The 24547-nt window shown below is 36.0% G+C and overlaps 2 protein-coding genes across 2 annotated transcripts; one reads left to right on the top strand and one right to left on the bottom strand.

Moving 5' to 3' along the window:
* Window positions 1–3541: 3541 nt before the first annotated feature.
* LOC106550675 (tubulin alpha-3 chain) lies at window positions 3542–8169 on the top strand. The gene is made up of 5 exons (XM_014068623.2): window positions 3542–4047; window positions 4563–4785; window positions 5409–5557; window positions 5891–6571; window positions 7508–8169. The coding sequence occupies exons 1-5, from the start codon at window positions 4045–4047 to the stop codon at window positions 7802–7804; spliced, it is 1353 nt and encodes a 450-aa protein (XP_013924098.2). The 5' UTR covers window positions 3542–4044; the 3' UTR covers window positions 7805–8169.
* Window positions 8170–10401: 2232 nt separating this feature from the next.
* On the bottom strand, window positions 10402–22768 carry LOC106550665 (integral membrane protein 2C). Its single transcript, XM_014068612.2, has 6 exons — window positions 22563–22768; window positions 17979–18146; window positions 15473–15661; window positions 12900–13010; window positions 12046–12196; window positions 10402–11061 (listed from the first exon to the last, which is right to left on the bottom strand). Exons 1-6 carry the CDS (start codon window positions 22674–22676, stop codon window positions 10970–10972), a joined length of 825 nt encoding a protein of 274 aa, XP_013924087.2. The 5' UTR covers window positions 22677–22768; the 3' UTR covers window positions 10402–10969.
* Between the last annotated feature and the right edge of the window lie 1779 nt (window positions 22769–24547).

Raw genomic sequence — 24547 nt, 5'->3', positions numbered from 1 at the left:
TTCTATGCCACTGCCCACATCCTGTGGAACATTCTTCTCCTAAAAGCAAGGCAGGCTCCCACTCTACTGGTCTTCCAGAAAGGTGCAAAAATGCTGTGGCCTTGCTTGGGACTCATAGAAGAGCATGCAGTTGTGGGGCTGGTCAGTGCCCTAAAAGCCCTTCCTCTACCTTTTAATTAACTACTAATATTAATTTTGAATCCTTCCTAGTATTTTTAAATTTAAATTGCATATACTCTTTTTATGTTACTTGTACATAGCGCACAATTCTTTCTAAGGAAGATGAGTATTTTAAAATTTTGATGAATGAATGAATGAATGAATACTTGTTTCATTTATAGACAATTTAGGATTAGACAAACCTCACAATATAAGCATAAGAGAGAAGTTTAAGTACACAAAAGTAATATATTACTTGGATGTTTATTAGTTAAAATTATTAATATTCATAAATAACAAATTATCATTCCACAGGCATAGATGTACTTAACATAATTGCTAGTCAAAACCATTTCATCTATACAATTTAATACATTAATTTCACTTATTCAGAATTTGAAAATTTGGATATTTTTTTAAAAAATGCAAAGATCCACTTCTACCATCCTTTGATCACTTTGATACCATCTATTTTGGTTCAGTTCCTAGTCCATGCATGAACAAATGCCAGTTACAAGTTGATTTTGTAGCTTTTCCAGGGACATTCAAGTCATTTCTTGATTCTGTCCATCTTGCTTATTTGTTACTTGCTTATCTTCCCTTCTAGTTTCCTCAATCTTTCTAAGCAACATCTCTTTTTCTAGGACATTGTCTACTCATATCATAAATCCCAAAAATTTGAATTTCTGCTTATTGATTATAATTTTGCAATCCATTTTTCTAGGATTTGAACCTAGAATAAGTTCTGACTTATGTATGACAAGTTCCCACTTAAGATAAAACCAGTCATGTACTGCCTCCTGGTGGTCAATGTAACCATTTTGATCAACGACACTCTCTTCAAGAACTTGCTTCCTGACATTCCTCACTTTGCACACACCATATTTTTATTCTTAAGTTACAAGATCTTAAGCAAATCTCTTTATTTTAATACAAAGCCATTGTCACTTTATGTGTGGAATTAGTGCAGTGACTTGTTAATTTCTACATTAACTTGCATTTTTAATGCAGTGGTGTGTGTGTGTGGATGGGTGTGAGTGGGTGTGGGTGTACATATCGGTACATATTTTATGCAACACCATCTTATTATTTTTTGGTAGATTGATAGCATTTCAATTGCTTTTTCCCACACAGCTTAAAAACTTCAAAATAAATATGTATATATTCTAAACAAAATCTGCTAAAGATATAGATACATCCATATATAAGAGCAGTAGGACATTTGGAAATGTAGGGAATGATTATAGAAAATAATCTTTATACAGAGAGAGAGAGAGAGAGAGAGAGAGAGAGAGAGAGAGAGAGAGAGAGAGAGAGAGAGAGAGAGAGAGAGAGAGAGAGAGAGAGAGAGAGAGAGAGAGTGTTGAAAATTTGAACAAATTTCAATTAATTTTAATATTATATAAATGCCTATAAAATATAGATCAGGTTCTTTCGAAAATATGGAATGAATATTTTAGATCTTATCTTAGTGAATCAATTTGAAACTGTTTATCAAACAAAATTCCATTTAACTTTTTTTTAGCATTTAAATGGACTACTTATAGTACAATAAACTTCTAAATTAATATTTTATTAATCAACATTTTTCTACATTGTTGGTACTCAACTATTTTTGATGGTAATTACTATATAAATAAATGTTTTTAACATTAGTTGAAAAACAATAGTCAAGAATATGTTGTAATTCATTCTACTCTGTAATTCATTTACAGTCATCTTCCCATCTTTCTTAGAAACAGTAGTATTTGAAAATGTAGGAAATAATGTATATAATATAATATTACCTACTACTCAGTAGGCTCATTACTACCCATTAATGCAACATTTAAAGATGTCTTTGTCTTCAAATTAAACATAAACCTAGACTAATAAAAATAGGAAAATTCGATACATGACAGTATATTCAAAAAGGATAACTTCTAAAATAAGTCATAAAATAAATAAAAAAATCTGGAAAAAAGCTTCAATGAATGAAGATTTTATTCACATTTCATATAAACTTTTAGAAGATGCCACTGAGATTATCCACTAAAATACTATTCAGTGAAGTGATCACCCTTTTTTAATTATATGAATAAATTAATTCCTGATTGTTCCTTCATAAGATATTTTCCTAGGGAATAAAATGTATATTCAAGTTAATTTTTTCTTTTAAAATATTTATTACCGAATTATTTTTCTGAATAGTTTACATTGTTTTTAAAAAAAAACATTTTTTTAATCTTCAATATTTAACAAATTCTTCATAAAAATACATAAAATGTTAAAATGACATGTAGGAGTAACATTATTCGCATCCTTCCAGAACAAAAGCCTAGTAAAGGAATGAGGATTTCTGCTTATATCCTTACTCAGTTTCTTAATCAATGGAGTTATTTCTTTATGCAGTTTACAGTCTACACCTAAGCTATATTTATTTTCAATGAAAATTATTCATTTTTCATTTTATAGTGTTTAATTGTCTTACGTTTAACAGCATTGCCTAATTTATGGGCTCCAAAAATATGTTACATGAATCCAACACATTTTGTCAGTCAGGCCACAAGTAAAAGTAAATCTAAGTAAATAAAAAAAAAGTAATTTAAAAGATAACTGTAAAATGTTGATTGGCTGACAAAATGAAGTTTCCAAACAGTGACTTACAACCATAAACAAGTGGAGTTAATTATTTTCTTTCACGTGTTAGTGGTTACTGTAGAGAAACTTCCAAGATTGAAAAGCAATGGCAGTTTTAAAAAGTATTACAATATTTTAAATACAAAGACCCAATTCTGTTCTGATTGGAATACATAATGCATATTGTTACATACAAAAACACACATATCAACAATAACTTTAAAGAATAACAAATATATTGTCATATTTTACTGAATATGACAGAGAGGGAGGGAGAGAGATAGAGAGAGGGAGGGAGAGAGAGGGAGGGAGGGAGGGAGGGAGAGAGATGAATTTGGGATATTTGACTGAATGTTATTCAGGAAAAAAATATTTCTATTTCTCTTTTCAGATGCCATTAGCTATCTATCTGCCTCCTTGCCTATCTATCATCCATCTACATCTATTCTCTCTCTCTCTCTCTCTCTCTGTGTGTGTGTGTGTGTGTGTGTGTGTGTGTGTGTGTGTCATTCATCTATCTATATGACAGAGAGGGAGGGAGATAGATAGAGAGAGGGGGAGGGAGGGAGGGAGGGAGAGAGATGAATTTGGGATATTTGACTGAATGTTATTCAGGAAAAAAATATTTCTATTTCTCTTTTCAGATGCCATTAGCTATCTATCTGCCCCCCTGCCTATCTATCATCCATCTACATCTATTCTCTCTCTCTCTCTCTCTCTCTCTCTCTCTCTCTCTCTCTGTGTGTGTGTGTGTGTGTGTGTGTGATTAATCTATCTATATACAATATTTACTTTAGTGTTGAGCCTACAGACAGAGGTTGCCTCTCATTAACTTTAACATCTGAACTCCGGCTCTCAAGAAACTAAAAAATCTAACAATGAAACAATACCTCAGAAAATAGCAAGAACCACACTGCAATGAATTTCACTTTTTTTAAAAAAATGAGGCTTGCGGCAGGAGAATTCATGAAATCTCGATCCTAACAGATGCCCACTCGGAGAACCCATTTCCCGCTCAAAATTCCACAGATCTCCAATTCGTCATCACTAGAAGTTCATCCCAGACTAAAACAAAAAACCTGTTCAGCCAATCAGGTTCCAGGTGCTGAACAGCCTCCACCAATGGAGAGTAGCAGACTGCAGTTGGATGTTCGCGGTCGGGAACCGTTACTCTTAACGGTCGACAGTTGAGGCCACCCTCAAACGGGAGTTGAACGTCGAACCTCTGAGGGAAAGCATTGAACCTCGCCATCTTCGTCAGGCATCATGGTGGGAAGTGGGGCTTGGGTGGCTGGGCTTCATTCAGTGGGGAGCGGGGTCATGGCAGCTCTTTAAGCCTCTTGGCGTAGTAATGTTATGAGGGAACCGCGAGCGTAGGGTACGAGAATGATATACTCGTGGAAGAATGCTGTCGCCTCATGCGAGTTTTCCCGCGCGAGCTTCGCCTCGGTCGAGGCTTCGTACTTCGTAAAAGCGCGATTCGGTGGAGATCAGGGGTTGCTTGGCGCTGTATTATCTTGTATTTGGCTAGGCACAAGGCTGAAAGGCGAGCGGAAAGGGAGAAACCATTTTCAACGACCATTTTTTAAAACCTGGGTGTCCTAAGGGCAATTGATCATTAAAATAGTGCATATTTTAAAACAGACATTAGAAATCAAATGGGTACATTATCAAAATACAGAAATGGGTCAGCATACATTTTTGTAGTGCTTTATTATTACGCATACTTTCAAAAATAAGCATTAATCATGCCTTTTTAAAAAAAATTAACTTTTTTTAAATAGCGTGAATGTATCTCTATCCACGTTGGACAAGCTGGAGTTCAGATTGGTAACGCTTGTTGGGAATTGTATTGTCTTGAGCATGGAATTCAGCCGGATGGTCAGATGCCCAGTGACAAAACCATAGGAGGTGGAGATGATTCCTTTAACACATTTTTTAGTGAAACCGGTGCTGGCAAGCATGTACCTAGAGCTGTTTTTGTGGACCTTGAGCCAACTGTTGTTGGTATGTATAAGGGCTTGGAAAGGTGGTATCAACATGTGAATTATCAGAAATAATTTATATTTAAATAATAATTTATATTTATACAATGTTTTCATTATTTAGAAGTAATAAAAATAGGGGGAATGCTAAATAAACTTGAATTTTGATTAAAGCTATTTTAAAATAATCCGGCACTAAATTAAGTTTGCCTTTACACATTGATTTTATTAATTTATTAAAAAGGTAACATAGGAAGTTATTTCATTTACCCTCTCATATTAATAAAAGTAAGAATAGAAGTACACTATTTATTTTTTTATGTTTTTTATATATATCCATATAGTCATCAGAAGTGAACTAAGACATATTTTCATGCCGAGAGTCTTCTGTCTGTCTATGATTAATTTTAATTCCTGCAAAAAGAAGCCCTATCTTTTGTTCAGAAATATTAACCAGAATTTATCTCATTGATCTAATGTAAAAACAATACATATGCTTAGCAAGGAATAAGAACAGCTGAATCCCTTCCAACTTGGTTATTCTATTAAGTACATTATTTCTTGAGTGTGGAATATTATTAGAAATAATAAAACACTTCTGGATTTTGAATTAGAATTAAGGTTTTTTTTTTTTAATCCTCAAAGATGAGGTCCGTACAGGTACTTACAGACAGTTATTTCATCCTGAGCAACTCATTACTGGAAAAGAAGATGCTGCTAACAATTATGCTAGAGGCCATTATACCATAGGGAAAGAGATTGTGGATCTAGTGCTAGATCGCATTCGAAAATTGGTGAGTCATTATGAGATGTGAATTAGAAAATATTTGCAAATAAAAATGTGAAATTTGAAATTTTACCATTTTGAAGTCAGGAGCATAGAAATTCTAGTCTTTTATTTTCAAAAGTATATGTTTAAAAATATTTGATCTGTTTAAGGAATGCATATTTAAAACTAAGTATACTATATTGATTTTTTAATTTTAATTGACTGGATGGTATTAATGCAAATATTTTAAATGAATACAGTAGCAAATAATAGCATGTTAAATTTATACTGTTGAAATTAAGTATTCTGATCAATGACCTCACTTTTTGTTGGGTTTTGGGGGGTTGTCTTTTTGTAGGCTGATCTGTGTACTGGTCTACAGGGTTTCCTTATTTTCCATAGTTTTGGTGGAGGTACTGGCTCTGGATTTGCATCTTTGCTAATGGAAAGACTCTCAGTTGACTATGGGAAAAAATCCAAACTGGAATTTGCAATATACCCAGCTCCACAAGTATCTACTGCTGTGGTGGAGCCTTACAATTCTATCCTTACCACACATACCACATTGGAACATTCTGACTGTGCATTCATGGTGGATAATGAAGCTATTTATGATATATGTCGACGCAATCTTGACATTGAACGTCCTACTTACACCAACCTCAATCGTCTCATTGGTCAAATTGTATCTTCTATCACAGCTTCACTACGTTTTGATGGTGCTCTGAATGTAGATTTGACAGAATTTCAAACAAATCTTGTTCCTTACCCACGAATCCATTTCCCCCTGGCAACATATGCTCCTGTCATTTCAGCTGAAAAGGCATACCATGAGCAGTTGTCAGTGGCTGAGATTACTAATGCTTGTTTTGAGCCAGCTAATCAGATGGTAAAATGTGATCCTCGCCATGGTAAATATATGGCATGTTGCATGCTATACAGAGGTGATGTAGTGCCAAAAGATGTCAATGCAGCTATTGCAACAATCAAGACAAAACGTACTATTCAGTTTGTGGATTGGTGTCCAACTGGATTCAAGGTACTATATTGTTGAATATAAACAAACATGGAGTATAATCTTAGTGAACTCCAATGATTTGGGTGGAAACTTCCTAATATAAAGTAATAAAAGCATGATATAATATATGAACAAGATTGTATTTACCTAATAACTGTTTCCACATAAAGGGATTATGTTGCAGACATGAATATAGCAGTAATATTTTTCTTGCCCAGATCAGATCATCGTTCTCCCAATTCTGAAAATGCTGAACAGCATTTATTTTATTAATGTTTGTGTGGTGCTAAGTGTAGAGCTTCTTACGTAACTTGAGCCGACTTTTTAAATTCTTCTAAGATTTTTAAAATAACGAGGTGGCAGACATACCAAATAATCCTTCCTCCTATTTTCTGTACAATAATCTTTTGAGATGGATTGGGCTGTGAGAGAGTGACTAACCCAAAGTCTTGCAGCTGGCTTTCAGTGAAGTAAATCATGTTACATGAACAGTCATTTCATTATGAGATGGGTGGCAAATAAATTCAATAAATAAATGCTGCACACCAAATTGCACTTTTTTCAGTTATTAGACTAGTACAATCATACTTAGGATAAATAAACAATTATTTTAAATGAAAGCTAGTGTGCTTATACCTTTAGTATATTTAAGAGAATTAAACCATAATTCAATTTATTAATGTATTTCAATTTATTAATGTATTTCTCATGATAAAAGTGAGGCAATTTACATAGATTAGGGGTTTTCTTTTTATTTATGCGGTAAATGTGAATACATTCACTTTTTCTCTAGCTCCTTTTTTGATTCAAGAATTCATATCTAATTTTTTGTTTCCCATTATGCTTTTATCCACAAAATGCTCAGGGAGAAGGAAAGGCAGGGAAAGAAAAAAATAGAATTTGAAAATCCCTTGCATTATTGAGGGAAATGTAATGAATGTTTTTTCCTTCCTCTAGGTGGGCATCAATTATCAGCCACCCACTGTGGTACCAGGAGGAGATTTGGCCAAGGTGCAACGTGCTGTATGTATGCTGAGTAACACTACTGCAATTGCAGAAGCTTGGGCTCGCCTTGATCATAAATTTGATTTAATGTATGCCAAGAGAGCCTTTGTGCATTGGTATGTAGGGGAAGGAATGGAAGAAGGAGAATTTTCTGAAGCCCGAGAGGATCTTGCTGCACTTGAAAAAGATTATGAAGAAGTTGGTGTTGATTCTGTGGAAGCTGAAGCTGAAGAAGGAGAAGAATATTAAGCTATGATATATATTTCAATATTTTGTACTTTCAGGTTCACGTGTTCAGTTCTGAATAAACATTTAAGTGTTCTAAGAAGTTTAATAGCTATTATTTAAAATAGCTTTAAAATCATCCCTTGAAACAGTTTCTATAAACTTTGAGCAAAGCATAAATAAGTTTTCTGTAAAACTGTCTCAAAAACATCCATTCTTTATTTCTCCCTTTTATTCTTACAGGATCTTTTAAAAACTTATAAAGTAAGTATTCTGAAATAGTCAAAGTGTTATTGCATCTTAGAATGTATGTACATAATAAAATGATACTGGCGATGTCATTGATTGTGTATATGGAATTTTATGTTGATTAAAGTAATGTGAATAACTATCTTGTTGCAATCTTATCAGTGGATTTGGTCTACTCGTTCATCTTCACTTTTATTCATTAAATTTTCAGAACTGGTTGGAAATAAAAGTGGGAGATTATAAAATAAAGATAGTATTGCAGCTTTTCTGATCTTTAGTATATGGAAATGAAATGGATGAATATTCTACATAATCAACTAAGCATATTGATCCTAAGACTAGCACAAACTTGATTTACATTAAAAGAAACATTTTGGTTCTTACATTCTGCTAGCTAATAAACAGCTTAAAGGTTTAGGTGCAGCAGTAACACATTTTATGATAAACTCAGCTACACTATATTGCCAAAAATATTCGCTCACACATCCACATAATCAGCCTCAGTTGTGAGCAAATAGTTTTGGCAATATAGTGTATATCAGATTTCAAACTTTTCTGTCACTTGCTAATAAAGGCCTGAAAATATAATAGCATGAAGTGACGTAATCTACTTAATTGAATTATGCAAATGACATAGATGGGCTTGATCAGTTGCATGGCAAAATTAAGTAACGTGCATGTGTTGGTTATCTTAAATTACAGGTAACTAGACTATCTATTGGGAAGCCCTATTCAGTTCATTGGCCTTTATTTTCAAATCAAGGAATTGTACTATTCCTAACTATTATCAGGCTATATTCAGCTGTACACTTAAATTATTTCTGAAAAATCAGATCTTGTACTGCTTTCATTTAGGGTGATGGTTTGGAATAGAAAGTGTCAACCTTTTTAAGTATACTAAAGCAATAAAAGTCTCAGGAAGAGTACAGCTGAGCTTATTGAAGTGTGCTATATTAATAGATTGTTGCTAGTTATGGTCTTCGCACCCCAAATAACCAAGTGAATTGGAGGGTCAATAGGATTCATAATACTATCACCTTTCCAGGACTAAAGTAATGTTTCTGTTTATGTGCTGAATATTAGCTTCAGGGCCATCTCCCTGGCTCTACAGTAAGGCCTTTGTCAAGCAAATATATTTCTGGGATGTTGTCACATAAAGTTATCAGTGATAGCATTCATCTTTTTAATCAATGCATCTTTTATACATTTAAAGTTTGATAGACTAGTTTTAAACTATTGGAAACTAGAGGGTCTGAACAATTAGATACATAGCTGGTTTAATTATATTTGTACTCAACAAATTGTCATTGGTTCCTCATTAAACTTATACTCCAGTAAGTTATGTGAAGAGACAAATGCTTAGCAAATTTGTAGATGAAATTAACTTGGGTATAATGTAGATGGATTCAATCACAGCAGTAATAAGTGCATAGTTAGAAAACCTAAAGGGTCCAGATTGGCTCGGATCATCTTGGAGATTTATTTGGTGGGCAAGAGATGACAGATTTGAGGGGACATAATTGTGGTAATTAAGGTTTTTTTCATTGTTTCTTTACTAGCCTCTTTATTTTTTAGTTTGAATATTCAGCTATTGCCATATAAACCATTGAACTTGATCTCATGAAAGATAAACGGTGTAAGTTAAAACAAAGTACTGTGCTGTAGACTTAATAGGCAAGCAATAGGAAAAACACATTAAAGGATTTATATATATATCACATTTTCCAAATGACACAACTAATAAACAGCTATGCTATTGAAAGAAATGCAAAATTGACTTGTCATGACAACCCGTGTAGACCAATGTTATGAAATGAGCAGTCATTGTTAGAAAAACAATTATGATAAGGGTTTCAAAAATCATATCAGGAATATATAGATAATAGGATTCTGAGACTAAAGGGGGGGGAAGTTTCAGTCAAATATAACCTATTTCCAGTCTCTAAAGCTTTGCCTATTGATCAGGGATTTCAGGGAATTAGAAAAATTCCATAGCCTAAAAGAATGAAAACCCTGCCCTTTTGCTGCAGCCATATTTCATTCTTTTCACCTTTGGCAGGGTTATAAACTTTTCAAGAGAACTAGGTCTTTAAATAGTACACCAAAAGTATAATTTGAGGTTGATAGCAAGCACACATAACTAGAAAAATTAACAAACTTATTCAAAATTAAAAAGTCCTCCAGAAAAACAATAATTTAGTGAAATATTTCCGTTTTGTAGATAAAATATACAAAGCATTAAATATTTTATTTCATGCCAGAGCAGCTTTTCCCAACCAGATGTCCATCCTTCAAAAGTATGACACTTCAATTAGAAAAGCTCCCAAGCAGGTTGGAGATGGCTATCCTACAGTAGTGATGTTTTTTTAAAAAAAAAAAAAAAATACAGCATTACCATGGTTTGGGTTTTTCACAATTTAATAAGTTCAATGACCAAAGAAAATTTGATTTAAGAAAAGTGGGTTCTTAAAAGATCTGCCTTGAGATCAATTTAATAGAAAATAGTAGCAAAGCAAGGTTTAAATATTAAGTTTGTAAAAATATTTTATTATGCTCTTGCTTTTTCTTATAGTCAGCAGATGCCTTTACAAAGAAATACCTCATACAATATTGTCTATGAAAAAGGCCAAAAGACACAAAAACAATATTTATGTTGAAATTTTCTATTCCAGCTTTTCTTGTGTTTTTTCCATTATCTTCCTGTTCCCAACTCTATACTTAAAAGAGCATCATGTACTCTGAAAAGGCTATATTACTATATTATGTTTTATTATCAGTCTTTTAAAAATTAATGAAGATTAATATATAAAGCATTGGTCCAGTATCAAACGCCAGCGACGTAACAATTTAGTAACACATTATAGTAGGCATACTTTTTTTCTTAGAAATCTTTACAAAATGAAGCAAAGCCCAAGATACAAAAAATCTGAGTGGCAGTTCTCACAATGATTGGCAAATTGCTGTGTCAACCACAAAAGTATTTGCAAAATGGCGAATGTGATGACACTTCTCAGTAGCTCGCTGATGGATATCTGGAAAAAAACCCAGAAAAGAAAGTCAAATTAAGTTTCTTGGAGATTTAGAGACAAAAAAGAAATACAACCATTTAATTTCTAAATTAAGTGTGTAGAAATAAGAGCACAAAAACAATACAAATCACAGAAAGGGACACAGACATTACTGGCATTGTCATGTATTAATACACCCAACTCTCAAAAGCTGTTTTCTCACAGTGATTTACATAGAATAAAGTGTTCTGATTACAGAAATGTTTGTTTTTTAAACACTGAATTTTAAACTGTCAGTGAAGAACATAAATTTCTCCTTCCTTAATCTGAACATTTGCAATTATAGCTGGCTATTTAAACAATGTAGACAGCTGCCCATCTCATTGAGGTAACGATACAAGATACTAGATTTTGTGCAAAATACAAACACTAATTTACCAAGTGCCAGGAGTTGTGGGGGGGGGGGGGAGATCTATTATCCCTAATTAACCAGCCAGCAGTTAGAAGCTCGTTCGTTTGGATGACATGGTCTTATAGTGGGACTACTGGAGCTCATCAGGTCACTGACCTCTTAGAATACCTGAATAGGAGATTTTCTTCTAATTTCCAAAAGGAAACATTGCTTTCAAGAAACATTGCTTTCAAGATGGTGTATCTTGGATAGGCTTCAACCTTGTTCAACCCTGGGATGCTATTAGATGAAGGTTCAACTATGAGGGTAGATACTCAGCAAGTTTGAATTAATGGTATCTTCAATCCAGGGCAAGGAAGTTGTGTGGATGAGCCAATTATCATACATACAATAATTCATTAATGAGATAATATATATGCAAGAACATTCGTTTAGAGTTAGGTACTATTTTAAAAATAGCTTCACTCTACCAGTATATTTCTCCTTTTGCAAATATCACATATTGAATTTAAAAATAACTGCTGTAAATTTACAGTCCATTTTAGAAGCACAATATAAATAAACCAGAAAAAGAAATAAAATGATGTTCCCCTTACGTCCTCTTGCTATTCTATGGCCCAACATGAAGGTTTCTTTCCCTTGGCAGAGTTTATGAATATAGGAGCCAAACAGATCTGGGTCAGTGGCATGTTGTGACACCATCCGCTCTTCCTGGATCATATTGCTTTGTGACAAATATACCCCCTTCTGCAATCAAAAAAGTTACGATTCACTGAGAAATTGCTTGTTTTAACATCTGGAAAGAAACATCTCTTCAACAAGTCCACAACTTATTTTCACTGTTCAGGAATTTTTGATCCATTGGCATCCTTCAGTCTCAAAAGGCTATGGTATCGTGCTCTGGAAAGAGGTCCTAAAGTAGCATCTGGTGTGGCTAAAAAGGCCAATTTGGGAGTGGCAATCCTTCCACAGAGGGCAGATATATTCTGTCCCCTGCCCAGACCCCAGATTTCGCTGGTTCCAGGACTGCCTCTTTGCTTCAGCCTGCCGAACAAGTGTCTCTTCGAATTGGAGAAGGCCATGGATTTTTGATCCAGAATACCAATGTCGTCGTATTTAAGTACAATGACAATAAAAGTTTATACTTGTATTACTTCAAGCAACAATATTTTATTCATCTCAACCTATACACTGAAGTAACAATGGGATTAGTGCTACAAAATGATCACTTTTGTATTTTTCTCATGATAATTCATTGATGCTGTATAATAATTTCTCAATTCATAACATTCAGTCAAAAGTCTAAAGTCCATCAACCTACTACAGCTTTTCAAAGCTGGCTACTATTATTGGAACCACAAGTGAAAGCGTTATCAGTTCCAAGGATGGGTGCAATGGTTATAGAATATAGCTGTAATCAAATATAGAATAAAAAAGATTATTTACTGACCTTTATATTAAGTGTCAGCTCCCAGAAATGCTTAAGCGGCATGACAATAGTAGTATTTAGTTCGCCAATGTAGCATTTATTTACTACCCAATCATAATAAGCTGTGAATCCCTGAAATCACACCAAATAAAATCAGGTTAAAAAGGGGTTGAATGAGCTCAAAACAGATTAAAGAACTCTCACAGAAGAATCTGGGATGCTTAAAACTAGTATATGGTAAAGGTAACAGTGCTTGAATTGGACTGGAAATAATACGATTCACGTCCCCACTCAATCTTGGTGCTCACTGGGTGATGTATTGTCTCAGGACAAATTAAGGCATCAGGAGTAGAAATCCAGAGACCACAAGTTTTAGGTCCGCTTTAGGCACAAAGCTAGCGGGGTGACCTTGGCCAGTTACTCCCTCTCAGCCCTAGCAAGCAATGAATGGCAAACCACTTCCAAAGAATTCTGCTAAGAAAAATGTAGGGACTAATACCAAGAATCAATGCTGACATGAAGATACGCACAGCCCAACTTCACAAAGTTTATTGTTGCAAAGATTGTATTAGGAGACAAACCAATGTCAATCACTTTGACACTCAGAGAAAAGGGTACTAGAATCATATGACTTAACCTTTTATACTCTTTTTCATAGGAAGCTGCTTTCCCATTCAAGAAACTCAAAGAGCCAGAATAGGATAGGAACACAAACCCCACACTCAAGCACACATGCTAAAAGGCTATAAATGAGAGATTGATCAAAATTGATCAAAATTTCTAGTAACACATATCCAATTGAGGCCAAAAATTAAATAAAATCAAAAAAAGGTTATTAAAGTACATTGTTCTCTTTACAGTACCATCCCATTATATACTTGTGATGAGAGATATCAAACAGGGATATATAAAAACTTAAGACTATAAAAACAGGTTGTTCACAATAATTTATTTCTTTTCACCAGTGGGAGACCAGGTACCCTACTCTAGTACCTACAAAAGTGCAAATGTCAAGCTAATGTGCTAGACCAAGAATAATGAATATGACTCTATCAGTTTTTTATTATTAGTGCAATTCTTAATAAAACTATTGAAGTGGCTGATGTGCTGGGCTAAACTACCTTATCAGGAGGGAATGGAACATGTTGCATTTTCTAAGTAAGGACAAAGGAGATCTTAAAATTTGATGCTAGCAAGATATTGGACATACGGTTAAGTGTTATGGAAAAAGCTACAACAGTAGTTATACATTTAAATCCACACACCTTGCATGATGAACACAAATTCAACTGTACCAATTATGGCTGAGGACAATGAATAAGGCAGTTCAGACCCAAGTTTAGGGAATCAATAAAACCACAGATATATTTTTTTGATTAATGATCTGGCCAGATTATCACCCTCCTAAATATTTCCATATATTTGATATGGTTCTCAGAAATATGGGAATATTAAGTATTTAAGTCTTAGACTTACAGATGAATTATAGGATTACAAAATTACATTTTCACATTCTTGTTAACGGGGAAGATTTGAAGCAGCAGTCTGTAGACATTGTTGATGGAAAGATACCTGGACATCTTTTATTTGGAGAACTTTGCATTTTATAAGGTAAGTAAAGACTTTTGTAACAGAGAAACCATTAGGTTTGAGATGCCTTATTCATTGAGCATTCCTGTTCTGACCAGCCAGTTTGAAAGATTCCACTGATGAGTGATGCCAGGGTTATTATCAGTAAATATATGACAATTAAAACCACATTATCCCCCAATAAAAGAAGCAGGATCTTGTTTGTTTCTTCATGTCTTATAAAACTGTAAGATTATCAAATGAAAATAAGTTTGATATCATGGCATTCCAACCCATTATATGCCTATCCCATCAAGTTGTTTAAAATGCTTAGAATTGAATTGAGTCTCTCCAACATGAATATTTCGTATTATTACTGAACTGCTGAGACAGAGTTTCGTTAAGGTGGCAGTGTTGGGCCACCATTTGATAATTACATTTTAGATATTAAAGGGGACCTGTGACAGTATTTTCTATCTTAGAAAAGCAATGTGACCCACTGATAGCCAATGTGAATCACCAGACTATCAAATCTCAAAAGGGCCATGTACTATGTAGTTTAGAGTATGGATGTCCAACCTTTTGCCTTGCCTAAACTGCATTGAGCAAAGAGGAATTGTCTTGGGCCACATATATAATATATAATTTAGTTAATATGTATAAATCACATAATAATGTTAAAAGTTTATTATGAACTTGCAAGGTTACATTACTAACTATCCACGGCTGCCTTTGAGCCATGGGTTGGAAACATCTGGCTTAGAATGTTAAATGTCAAATGGTGAGAAACATTCAGTTCCCACTCAACAATAAAATCTCTGGTTGGTTTTGCCCAGTTCCCTACCTTTCAATCCAACCTATATCTGAAATGTGTTATGAAAGTATACTGAATGAAGAGTATTATATATGATAGGAGTTCCTGGAAAATGTGCTGTAGGAAATAACTTCAAAAAAAGTATTTTCTATACCTTTCTTTATTTCTGTTTTAGACATTCTTTCAAAGCCTGTGCAGCCTAATTTCTTACCTGCTGAAAATCATGGATAATGTCTGCAGGATGCCCAACATTGGGCCTTGGGATGCTGATTTCCTCATATTCCTCTCCAAGGAAAATCTTCACATCCTCATACACTGTCCTGGTTTCAGACGAATCATCGAATTCAAAGTAGTCACACTCCAAACCTCCTTCCTCATAATTGTAATACTCTGTCCTTTGCTACAATAGTTTAATAAAAAAATTCTCAAGCTAAATTGGCTGTGTTACTACCTCATTTTTAAACTTTTTAAATATACAAATGGAGTTTGGATTGCAGAATGACACAGACTTAAAACTAAGTAATATTTTTTCCTGCTGACCACAATTCAGTGTAAGAAATTTGTAACCAAGTGTTGATCTTATTCATACTCTCTGTCCTGTTTTGGCCTATCGCTCTGTCTTCTCTGTATCTATGAAATTGCTAATCTGAGATCACTTCTTTCTGTCTACCCAGGTTCATACTTCTGAATATATCACCTGGTAGGATGCAGTTGGCTAGGTACTAAGCTTTGCCTAGCTCTATAATGTTATTTCCTCCAAATAAATGTCCCTTTACTGGAGCAGGTTATAAAACCTGGCCCAGTAAACTTCCACTGGAGAATCCATCATCTCTAAGCTAAAAAAAACCCACAAGATGGTATAATGAGATAACACTTAACTCCTTGCTAAATGTACATATATTTGCAGTCCAAGTCTAGTAACTCTAACACACGTGAGTGGAGTTTTGGTCACAAAAAAGAAGTCTAATTCTTTTTCTACCAAGGGGTGGTGGTGGTGGGGTTTTTTTGCTGCTTGCTAAAAGCAGTTTTTTCTCTATTTTATTCAGTATTCAGTTTTGTCTTTTAATTAAGACATCAGAGTAGAAATCAGGAGACTGTGAGTTTTAATCATGCCCTTAGGCATCGAAACCAACTGGCAACCTTAGATCAGTCACTCTCTGTCTGACCTACCTCACAGGATTGTTGTTGTGGGGAAAACAGGAGGAAGAAGTGTGTTCTACCTTCAGTTATTTATAAAAAATAATAAAAGCAGAATAAAAACAAATATGCTCACATATAATTCTTGTAAGGTAAAGGTAAAGGTCCCCCTTGCACATATGTGCTAGTCGTTTTCAACTCTAGGGGGTGCTGCTCATTTCTGTTTCAAAGCTGAAGAGCCAGCGCTGTCATGTACTATGTGGACTTTGTGGTCACGTGGCCGGCATGATTAAATACCGAAGGTACACAGAATGCTGTTACCTTCTCACCAAAGGTGGTTCCTATTTTTCTACTTGCATTTTTACATGCTTTTGAACTGCTAGGTTGGCAGGAGCTGGGACAAATAACGGAGCTCACTCCATTATGCGGCTCTAGGGATTCAAATTGCTGACCTTTCTAATCGACAAGCTCAGCTTCTTAGCCACTGCATCCTTATATAATTCTTGTAAACATGATTGCAAATAACAACTTGCAATTGACTGTAATAGATCCATATCCCTTTTCAATGGAGCAGCTTCCTAAAGCAGCTTTTCTGCAATTTTTCATAAATGCTGATGGGATTTGTTACATTTGTATATATCAAGCAGATTACAAAAGCCTCATCTGATATTCTGTATACCATATTTACACAAATTGTCAATTATACTTTTTAAGTGAAGAGATCATCTTGGATCCAAATATAGTAAAATTGAATGCTTGTTTTTACTGTTTGATTTAAGCATATTTTTCCATTGAGGAACGTGAGCAGGAAATAAACAAGATAGGGAAGGCACATTTTGCTGCTCTCTTATTAAATGAAATTAAGTGGCTAAGTGGGGTGAAGTAGTGAAGCAGTATTACTCCCTCATGTATGTCAAAAAAGAGGCTAAATGGAATGTGAAAAGCAAGTTGGCATGGGTAGGAGTGGCATGTTCTACAGATACAAGGAGCAGTTACCATGCAAAGTTTGTTCATAATAGTACTATAGAAAGAGAACATCCTCAAGCAAGGATAAGTCTCCAGGAAAGGTAATGGGGAAAGGCTGAAACTATCAAAACAAGTGTCTGTTTACTAAAGCCCTATGGAAATTATTCAGTGGACATAGAGCAAAAGGCTTTCTCGATGTGAAATCAAACATCCATTCACAGAAAGAGAAAACTAATTTTGCAAGTATTAATGGGCATAAATTCATGATCAGTTATGGCTGATGAATATGAATTATAGTTTAATAGTAGAACATTATCTACTATCACTAAAGAGAACTATGTCATTTTAGCAATGTTTCTCTTCTGGCTATACTGGAAATTATATGCTTGTCAGGGTCTGTCATATATGAGACATGATCTATCAAATATTGGGTTAGAAACTATACAAAGGGAGAGCGTATGCTGAAACTACTTTGGCTATCTGAAATGGGAAGCTCAGTTGTCTCAGATTATTGTGTAGCTGAAGCAGATCAGAAGAGCAACTACTTTATAAGCTTTAAGGTGGAAATGTTAATCCTCCGATCGTGTGGATGGTTTGAACTAAATCATACATACCATATCCATGCCCATGTGAGCAACTGAGTGAGTGAGAGATAAATATTTGTAGATATACGTCGATGTTAAGATCAAGCCGAGAAGTAACAACAAAAATCCCAAGGCCAAAAAGAAGAGGCAAGTTAGAGATCTCCAACTCTGCTGTGGCAAAGATAAGGGCTGCTTCTCCTGTTTAAAGAAAAGGAACAGGGTCACTCATTAATGGACAGCACAGTAAATGCAGAATATCCTGAGCAGGATGGTTCTATGCCAAGCTTCCTTCTTCCGTGTTGTGTACATCTGTTTTCTTTTACAACAGGCTTCCCAAGAAGGAAAAATAATGTCTTCAAAGGTAATAAAAGATAGAAATACTGCATGCTCGACATGACTTGCTGATCACTTTCTCCTTGGAAAGTGAAAGAAACACAATAGGATAAGCTAACTTATTTTGATACTAAGAAATAGTTAAATCAAGGAACCAAAAGTAACAAACATTGGAAAAAGTCATAATTTAATACTTGAATTCTTTATTGGAAGGGAAACTAAGTCAGACATGAATCTTGAATTAAAATATCAATTTTTAATAAACTCATAGCAGAAGTGGGTTGCCAATTTTTTTACTACTGGTCTGGGCGGGTGGGTGGAGCCTCCTGCCGCCACTACTATCTGTTCGGCAGCAACCCACCTCTGATTCATAGCATTGATAAGTAGGAAGAAGAAGCTACTGTAAGAAGAAAAAGAAGCTCTATTTCTAGATGACTTAAGTTGCAGGGAAATATTGACTAAATGTTAAGGAAAACTTTCTAAGAGTAAGACTAGATTAACAGCAGAACTAATTACCAGAGGAATCTTTACTAGATGCATAAAAGCAAAGGCTAACAACCTTATGATGGTGATATTTTATTTGGATTTCTGGAAGAGGTTGCAAGGAATTGCTTAACTAGCGTAATCTAACCAATTCTTTTATTCTATTGATGTAGCATATTTACAAACATACATGTAACCTTCCTAAGCAGCTTAAACAAACAACAATCAATTGCCATTTCACTTTCTGGTTCTTTAACCCATGTCTTTTAATTTAACTTTGCATATTGCCTCAGAGACGTTTGTGTAAGGGTGTGAAGAACATAAATTTGAAACAAACAAATGATATCACTGTGTGTTCCAATGTGCATGAGATCAGCCTACCCAATGATAATACCATTTCAACATTATAACAGCAAGCTACAGTCAAATAATACAAAGAGGGATGGATGTCTGTAGATCTCCCATCAACAAAAATTAAAGTATTGTATTTTTTTTTTTTTGTATTTGTATTTAAGTTTATTTATATGCCGCCCTTTTCCCTGGGGGGACTCAGGGCGGCTTACAACTTAAAAAGGGGGGGGAACAAACTTTTAACATATAGAACAAACATCATTAAAACACAACATTCATACCATTCGGGCGGGTTGCAATCTTTAGCCCCAGGCCTGACAGGAAAGCCAGTTTTTAAGGGCTGTGCGGAAGGTCTGGAGGGTGGTGAGGGTACGGATCTCCACGGGGAGATTGTTCCATAGGGTCGGAGCTGCCACCGAGAAGGCTCTCCTCCGCGTGGTTGCCAGTCGACATTGACCGGCAGATGGAACTCGGAGGAGGCCTAATAGTAGCACAGCTTATGCATCATATATTTATATGTATGTATGTGTGTAATTAGAAATAAGCATATTGCAATATAAAAAAAGGAGAAAAAAATCATAAATCTCAACAGATAAAATTACTTCTCACTTCTGACTCCATCTTTTTTAGAATTTTTTTATCGGTACTATATACCACTTATTTTCTCTAGGCACACAGGCACGTTTCAAACAAAGCTACTTATAGACTGTATGCTTCAAGAGCAGGAGTGTGAAACTGGTGACCGGGGAGCCAGGTACATCAGATGCAGGCCATGCCCATCCCAGCTCCACGAATGGGAAAAACATCGTGAAACATCACGTAATGGCAACATAACACCGCGAGTTTGACACCCATGTTCTAGAGCATTTTTGGACACAACAATTACATAAAGAAATACTTGCTTGAAGATGTCACTTGCTTCGAAGGATGCTACTTTTAAATAAATATATAAAATAAATTAAAATCAGAACTTGGTGAGCACCAGAGAATTGTCTTTGGGTATGCAGATACCCTTGAGTGTCATAACTCCAGCACCCAGTCTTTCAAGGAAGTGGAAAAAGAAATTAAGAAAGTGGTAAAATTAATACATATCATGATATCAAGTAACCAAAATTTCCTCAGCGTATCATACACTAGTTTTTTCCAATTATAAAAAACATCTAGACCAGTAGTTCTCAACCTGTGGGTCGGGACCCTTTGGGGGTTGAATGACCCTTTCACAGGGGTCGCCTAAGACCATTGGAAAACACATATTTTTGAAAAAATACGAAAAACATAAAATAATTTTATGGTTGGGGGTCACCACAACATGAGGAACTGTATTAAAGGGTCGTGGCATTAGGAAGGTTGAGATCCACTGATCTAGGCCATATTAAAATAAATTAAATAAAAAAAGTCTTGGGGAACAGAAAAAAGCTTAATATTATAAAAATAAACCTTTTAAAATGAATCTAATACTTCTTTTTTAAAGTGACAATCTCCTTTAAGTCTTTTTAACTCTATAGAACTCGTATAAGCAGTGTATGCCTGCAATCTATAAACTATAAACTCTTTTCCCAAATACAGAGGAACAAATACCAGAAATGTACCTCACTGTGAAATTACTCAAAACACCACATATGGTCTAGCCAGAATGTGCCTCCTAAAAATAAGATTAGTAGAGCTGGTTATATCTTTAAATCTCACTTACTAATGCAACTACAATTCATAGCAGAAGGCAACCACAGAGCTTGAAAAAAAGCGATCAACATGATCACATGCAAACTACAGATTAGAAATCTGTAGAGAGATTACCTCTGCTGATGTAGATTAGAAATTAGAAGAACTAGAAATATTCTTAACTTGATTTCATCTTAAATAGAGAAATGTTCTGCAATTATTGGAATAGGTCCCCAACATGATAACAGTAGAGATATTATATAAAAACACAAACAAAGAATGAAGTCAGGTTCTAATTATTTTTTAAAAAGAACACAGGATCAGTAGAACAATCCCTCAGAAGGCCTGATAGAGAACATCCCCATGGTAACAAACACACTGCTTGCCCAGAAAACTTTGGCCTTTTTCCATTGGTTTTATAACTGGAGATATTCAAGACTCTAAGAAGAACACTAGTCATTCATCCATGTCAAAGAAAAGGGAATAATCTGAAACTTATATCATTCAAATTTGCCGAGCCAATCCTAGAGCAGGAACAGAGAATCTAGTCAGAAGTTCATAGCTTGGCTTTCACCAAAAGGATCCACTCTATCAGGTGAAATAAGTAAAAACCACCGTCTCTAACTTGGTGCCTTCCGAAATGTTATGGATTGCAACTCACATGAATTCAAACATGAAACTGTACAGGAATTGGAGTCACAAACGTATAGAATAAAAGAATGTTTGGGGAAGACTGGACAAGGACAGAGGGGAGGAGAAGCACCAGACTTCTGCCAGAGCTTCATCTGACATTATTTAAACGAAACGTCTTAAGTATAAAACAATCCATATCCTACAATCCTGGCACTGAGGCACCAGGCTCTGATCCTGATCCTTTAGAATAATTTCACATTTATACGTTCAGGGGATAAATATTTGGAAGATGGGGATTTAATAAACCTTTTCCAAGCAAAGGTTGCTTGTGCTATCAATATTAAAAGATCCTTTAGGGCTGGGAAACAGTTATCTAAATCCAGAGAGTTGCAACTGACTGCATATGGGCCTGATTGCAAATTGTTACACCGCAGACATAACTTGTAGACTAGAGCATTCGCTGGCTGGGGAATTCTGGGAGTTGAAGTCCAGACATCTTCAAGTAGCCAAGGTTGAGAAACACTGGACTAGAGGATGTGGCGTGGAACCTTGTACAACCTGATGTACACTGACTTCATAAATTCTCCTTATACCCAGCCAGCAGCACATTTTCCACTCTGCAGGCAGAAAGGGATGGAAAGAGATCATCAGCGCATATGAGGTGCCAGAGTTGAAAGAAGATTTTTTATTTGGTTTGCTTCATTAGCTGAAACCACTTCTGGTTTTCTGGCATCCCTGCGGAAATGCTCACTAGCCAGCGATAAGCCCAATATCACTTTTAAAGAGACACTACGCCTTCCCTCTATGAAGGGAACTTCTGTTCTGAACCCGGGCTCGAATGATTTGTGGTGAAAGCGCTTTTCTTCACTTCTAGCCTCCGCGGGACCTTCGATCTTACCTGTTTTATTCAAATACCGTAAAGCCATATTGCGCGATTCAACAGCTTCATCCTCGGAAAGATTACCAAATCGCTCAGAAACGCGTCTATGCTTAGTGCGGGTGTTGAACACAAGTATTTTTAAGGTGTGTGGGTGTTTTTTTAAACCAACACAATATCGTCGTCTCCTGGGAGCGTTCATTTATTCATCATTAACTGAAATGCAAACCCGACCTGAAAACGCCAAAAAAAGCCCCTGTGGTCTCCTACGTACTTACCGCATCCTGAGAAAGGACGAGGCCTTTTGCTGGGGCCCCGTGGCGCGTTGCAACTGCCGCCTCTTTCTCCGGCTTGAGCTCAGTTGTAACCGGCTGGAAGCCGATTTTCACCATGGCTGGACTTCAACTGGCCAGGCGAGCTTGCCAGCCGTTTTTCGTGCAACCCGCGCAAGCGTCTCCCGCGAAGATCAGGGCTTTTGAGATCCCGCCTCCGCGAAGGGAAACGACAGCTCCACCCAGGCAGCTCCGTTTCTCCTCGGGTTTTCATTGGCGGAAGGCTCACGCTCTCTTTTGCAGAAGCCTAGCCTTTTGGTTGCAAGGGCTTGGTGGAAGGCTCGCCTCGCACATGCTGAAAAACTCAGGACTTCCTACGCAAAAGCCTTCCTTAATTCTACCCAGAATGAGTCTGTAGAGCACAGGTCTTCAAACTTGGCAACTTTTAAGACTTGTGGACTTCAACTCCCAGAATTCTCCAGTCGCTATGCTGGCTGGAGAATTCTGGGAGTTGAAGTCCACAAGTCTTAAAGTTGCCCAGTTTGAAGACCTGTGCTGTAGACATTCTCAATCATCCAGGTCATGCTGGTCCCAAAGGTGCTTTTTTTTCAGGACTTTGTTTTTCCTTTTGAAGACATTTCGCTTCTCATCCAAGAAGCTTCTTCAGCTCTGACAGGATAGTGGGAATGGAAGGATTTATATTCCTTGCAAACAGCTGGTCATTTGCATCTTTTTAGAGGGTCATTAAAGCACTTGGAGGCATCTTCAGGGTCACCTGAGTACTTTCATTCCCCACTATCCTGAAGAAGCTTCTTGGATGAGAAGCAAAACGTTTTCAAAAGAAAAAAAAAACAAGAAAGTCCAGTTGCCTCCTGGAAAAAAAAAACACCTTTGAGACTACCATGGCCTGGATGACTGAGAATCTCTACAGACTTTTAGGTATATAATTTGGGATGAACACCTTTGGAATGGTGTGGGAATAGGAATGGATTTCCAGAGAAAAATATTGCAGATTACAGGAACCAGGAGCACTACTCAGGTGACCCTGAGGACACAGATAAACCTCCAAGCGTTTTTAGAATGTCCAACAACCTCTAAAAGGATGCAAATTACCAGCTGTCAGCAAGGAATATAAATCCTTCCATTCCCCATTATCCTTCATAGCTGAAGAAGCTTCACCTCTACCCAGAATGTTTGAACACAGGGTGGAATCTGAGAGTGAAAGCCGCTTGAAATCTGGTGAACCACCTATAAGAGGGTTAATAAAATCCAGTAAAATCTGTTTCGGGATAAAAACCAGCTATCTAGAATGTCAGTCTAATTGACATGCAGTAGGAATTCCAGAGCATAAAAAGGCCATCCTGTTCTTTTTATTAAAACACTAGGGATTTTTGCTGCTTGTATACTCACCAGTCATTGCTAAACTGCTATTATTACTTACTAGCTTAATGAATTGGGGGGGGGAGGGATTGGAATTGACAGCTAGCTATTTATTTATTTTCTTACCAATTTCATATGCTGCTCATCTTGCAGTTCAAGGAGACTGAGAAGCTTACAACATAATAAAACATATCGATGTAAAAAGCAATTATAAATGAAAACAGGTTAAAATTACAAAATATTAAAACAAAGGGGAAAAAATCAAGAGTGGAGAAGTGGTAGTGACTTCTCTGTTATTATATTACCCACTTCCAACCAAGAACTTCTTCAGGGCTCCATGTCAACCAACCACTATAGCCAAGTTTTAAGGTATTTACTGAAGGCCAGAAAATTGGGGCGGTGGGGCCTCACCTCCTGTGGCGAGACGTTCCAAGGTGGGGCGGGAGACATGACAGAAAAGATTCTTCACCAGGACCCCCACCAGCTGCAATTTCTTGGCTGACGGGGTCCGCAGTAAACCTCTTGCAACACTAGGGCAAGTGGGTGAGACAGTCCCATTTAGGCAAAACAGCTCTTCGGATATCCTGGATCTACGTCATAAAGGGCTTTAA

The sequence above is a fragment of the Thamnophis sirtalis genome, unplaced genomic scaffold, assembly GCF_051295495.1.
Source record: "Thamnophis sirtalis isolate CommonGarterSnake01/CBP01778 unplaced genomic scaffold, rThaSir2_p1.2 scaffold_11, whole genome shotgun sequence".
Lineage (NCBI taxonomy): Eukaryota > Metazoa > Chordata > Lepidosauria > Squamata > Natricidae > Thamnophis > Thamnophis sirtalis.
The sequence above is the reverse complement of the archived record's forward strand: the minus strand, read 5'-3'. Positions and strand labels throughout refer to the sequence as shown.

Bases quoted from the DNA above. Each gene is read 5' to 3' on its own strand.
- LOC106550675 (XM_014068623.2), top strand. The intron at 4,786-5,408 runs GTATGTATAAGG...TAATCCTCAAAG, and splicing joins CCTTGAGCCAACTGTTGTTG to ATGAGGTCCGTACAGGTACT. The intron at 5,558-5,890 runs GTGAGTCATTAT...GTCTTTTTGTAG, and splicing joins TAGATCGCATTCGAAAATTG to GCTGATCTGTGTACTGGTCT.
- LOC106550665 (XM_014068612.2), bottom strand. From the start codon at position 22,676: ATGGTGAAAATCGGCTTCCAGCCGGTTACAACTGAGCTCAAGCCGGAG. The intron at 18,147-22,562 runs GTAAGTACGTAG...TTCTTTAAACAG, and splicing joins TCGTCCTTTCTCAGGATGCG to GAGAAGCAGCCCTTATCTTT. The intron at 15,662-17,978 runs GTATGTATGATT...AAACTATTGTAG, and splicing joins CTCACATGGGCATGGATATG to CAAAGGACAGAGTATTACAA.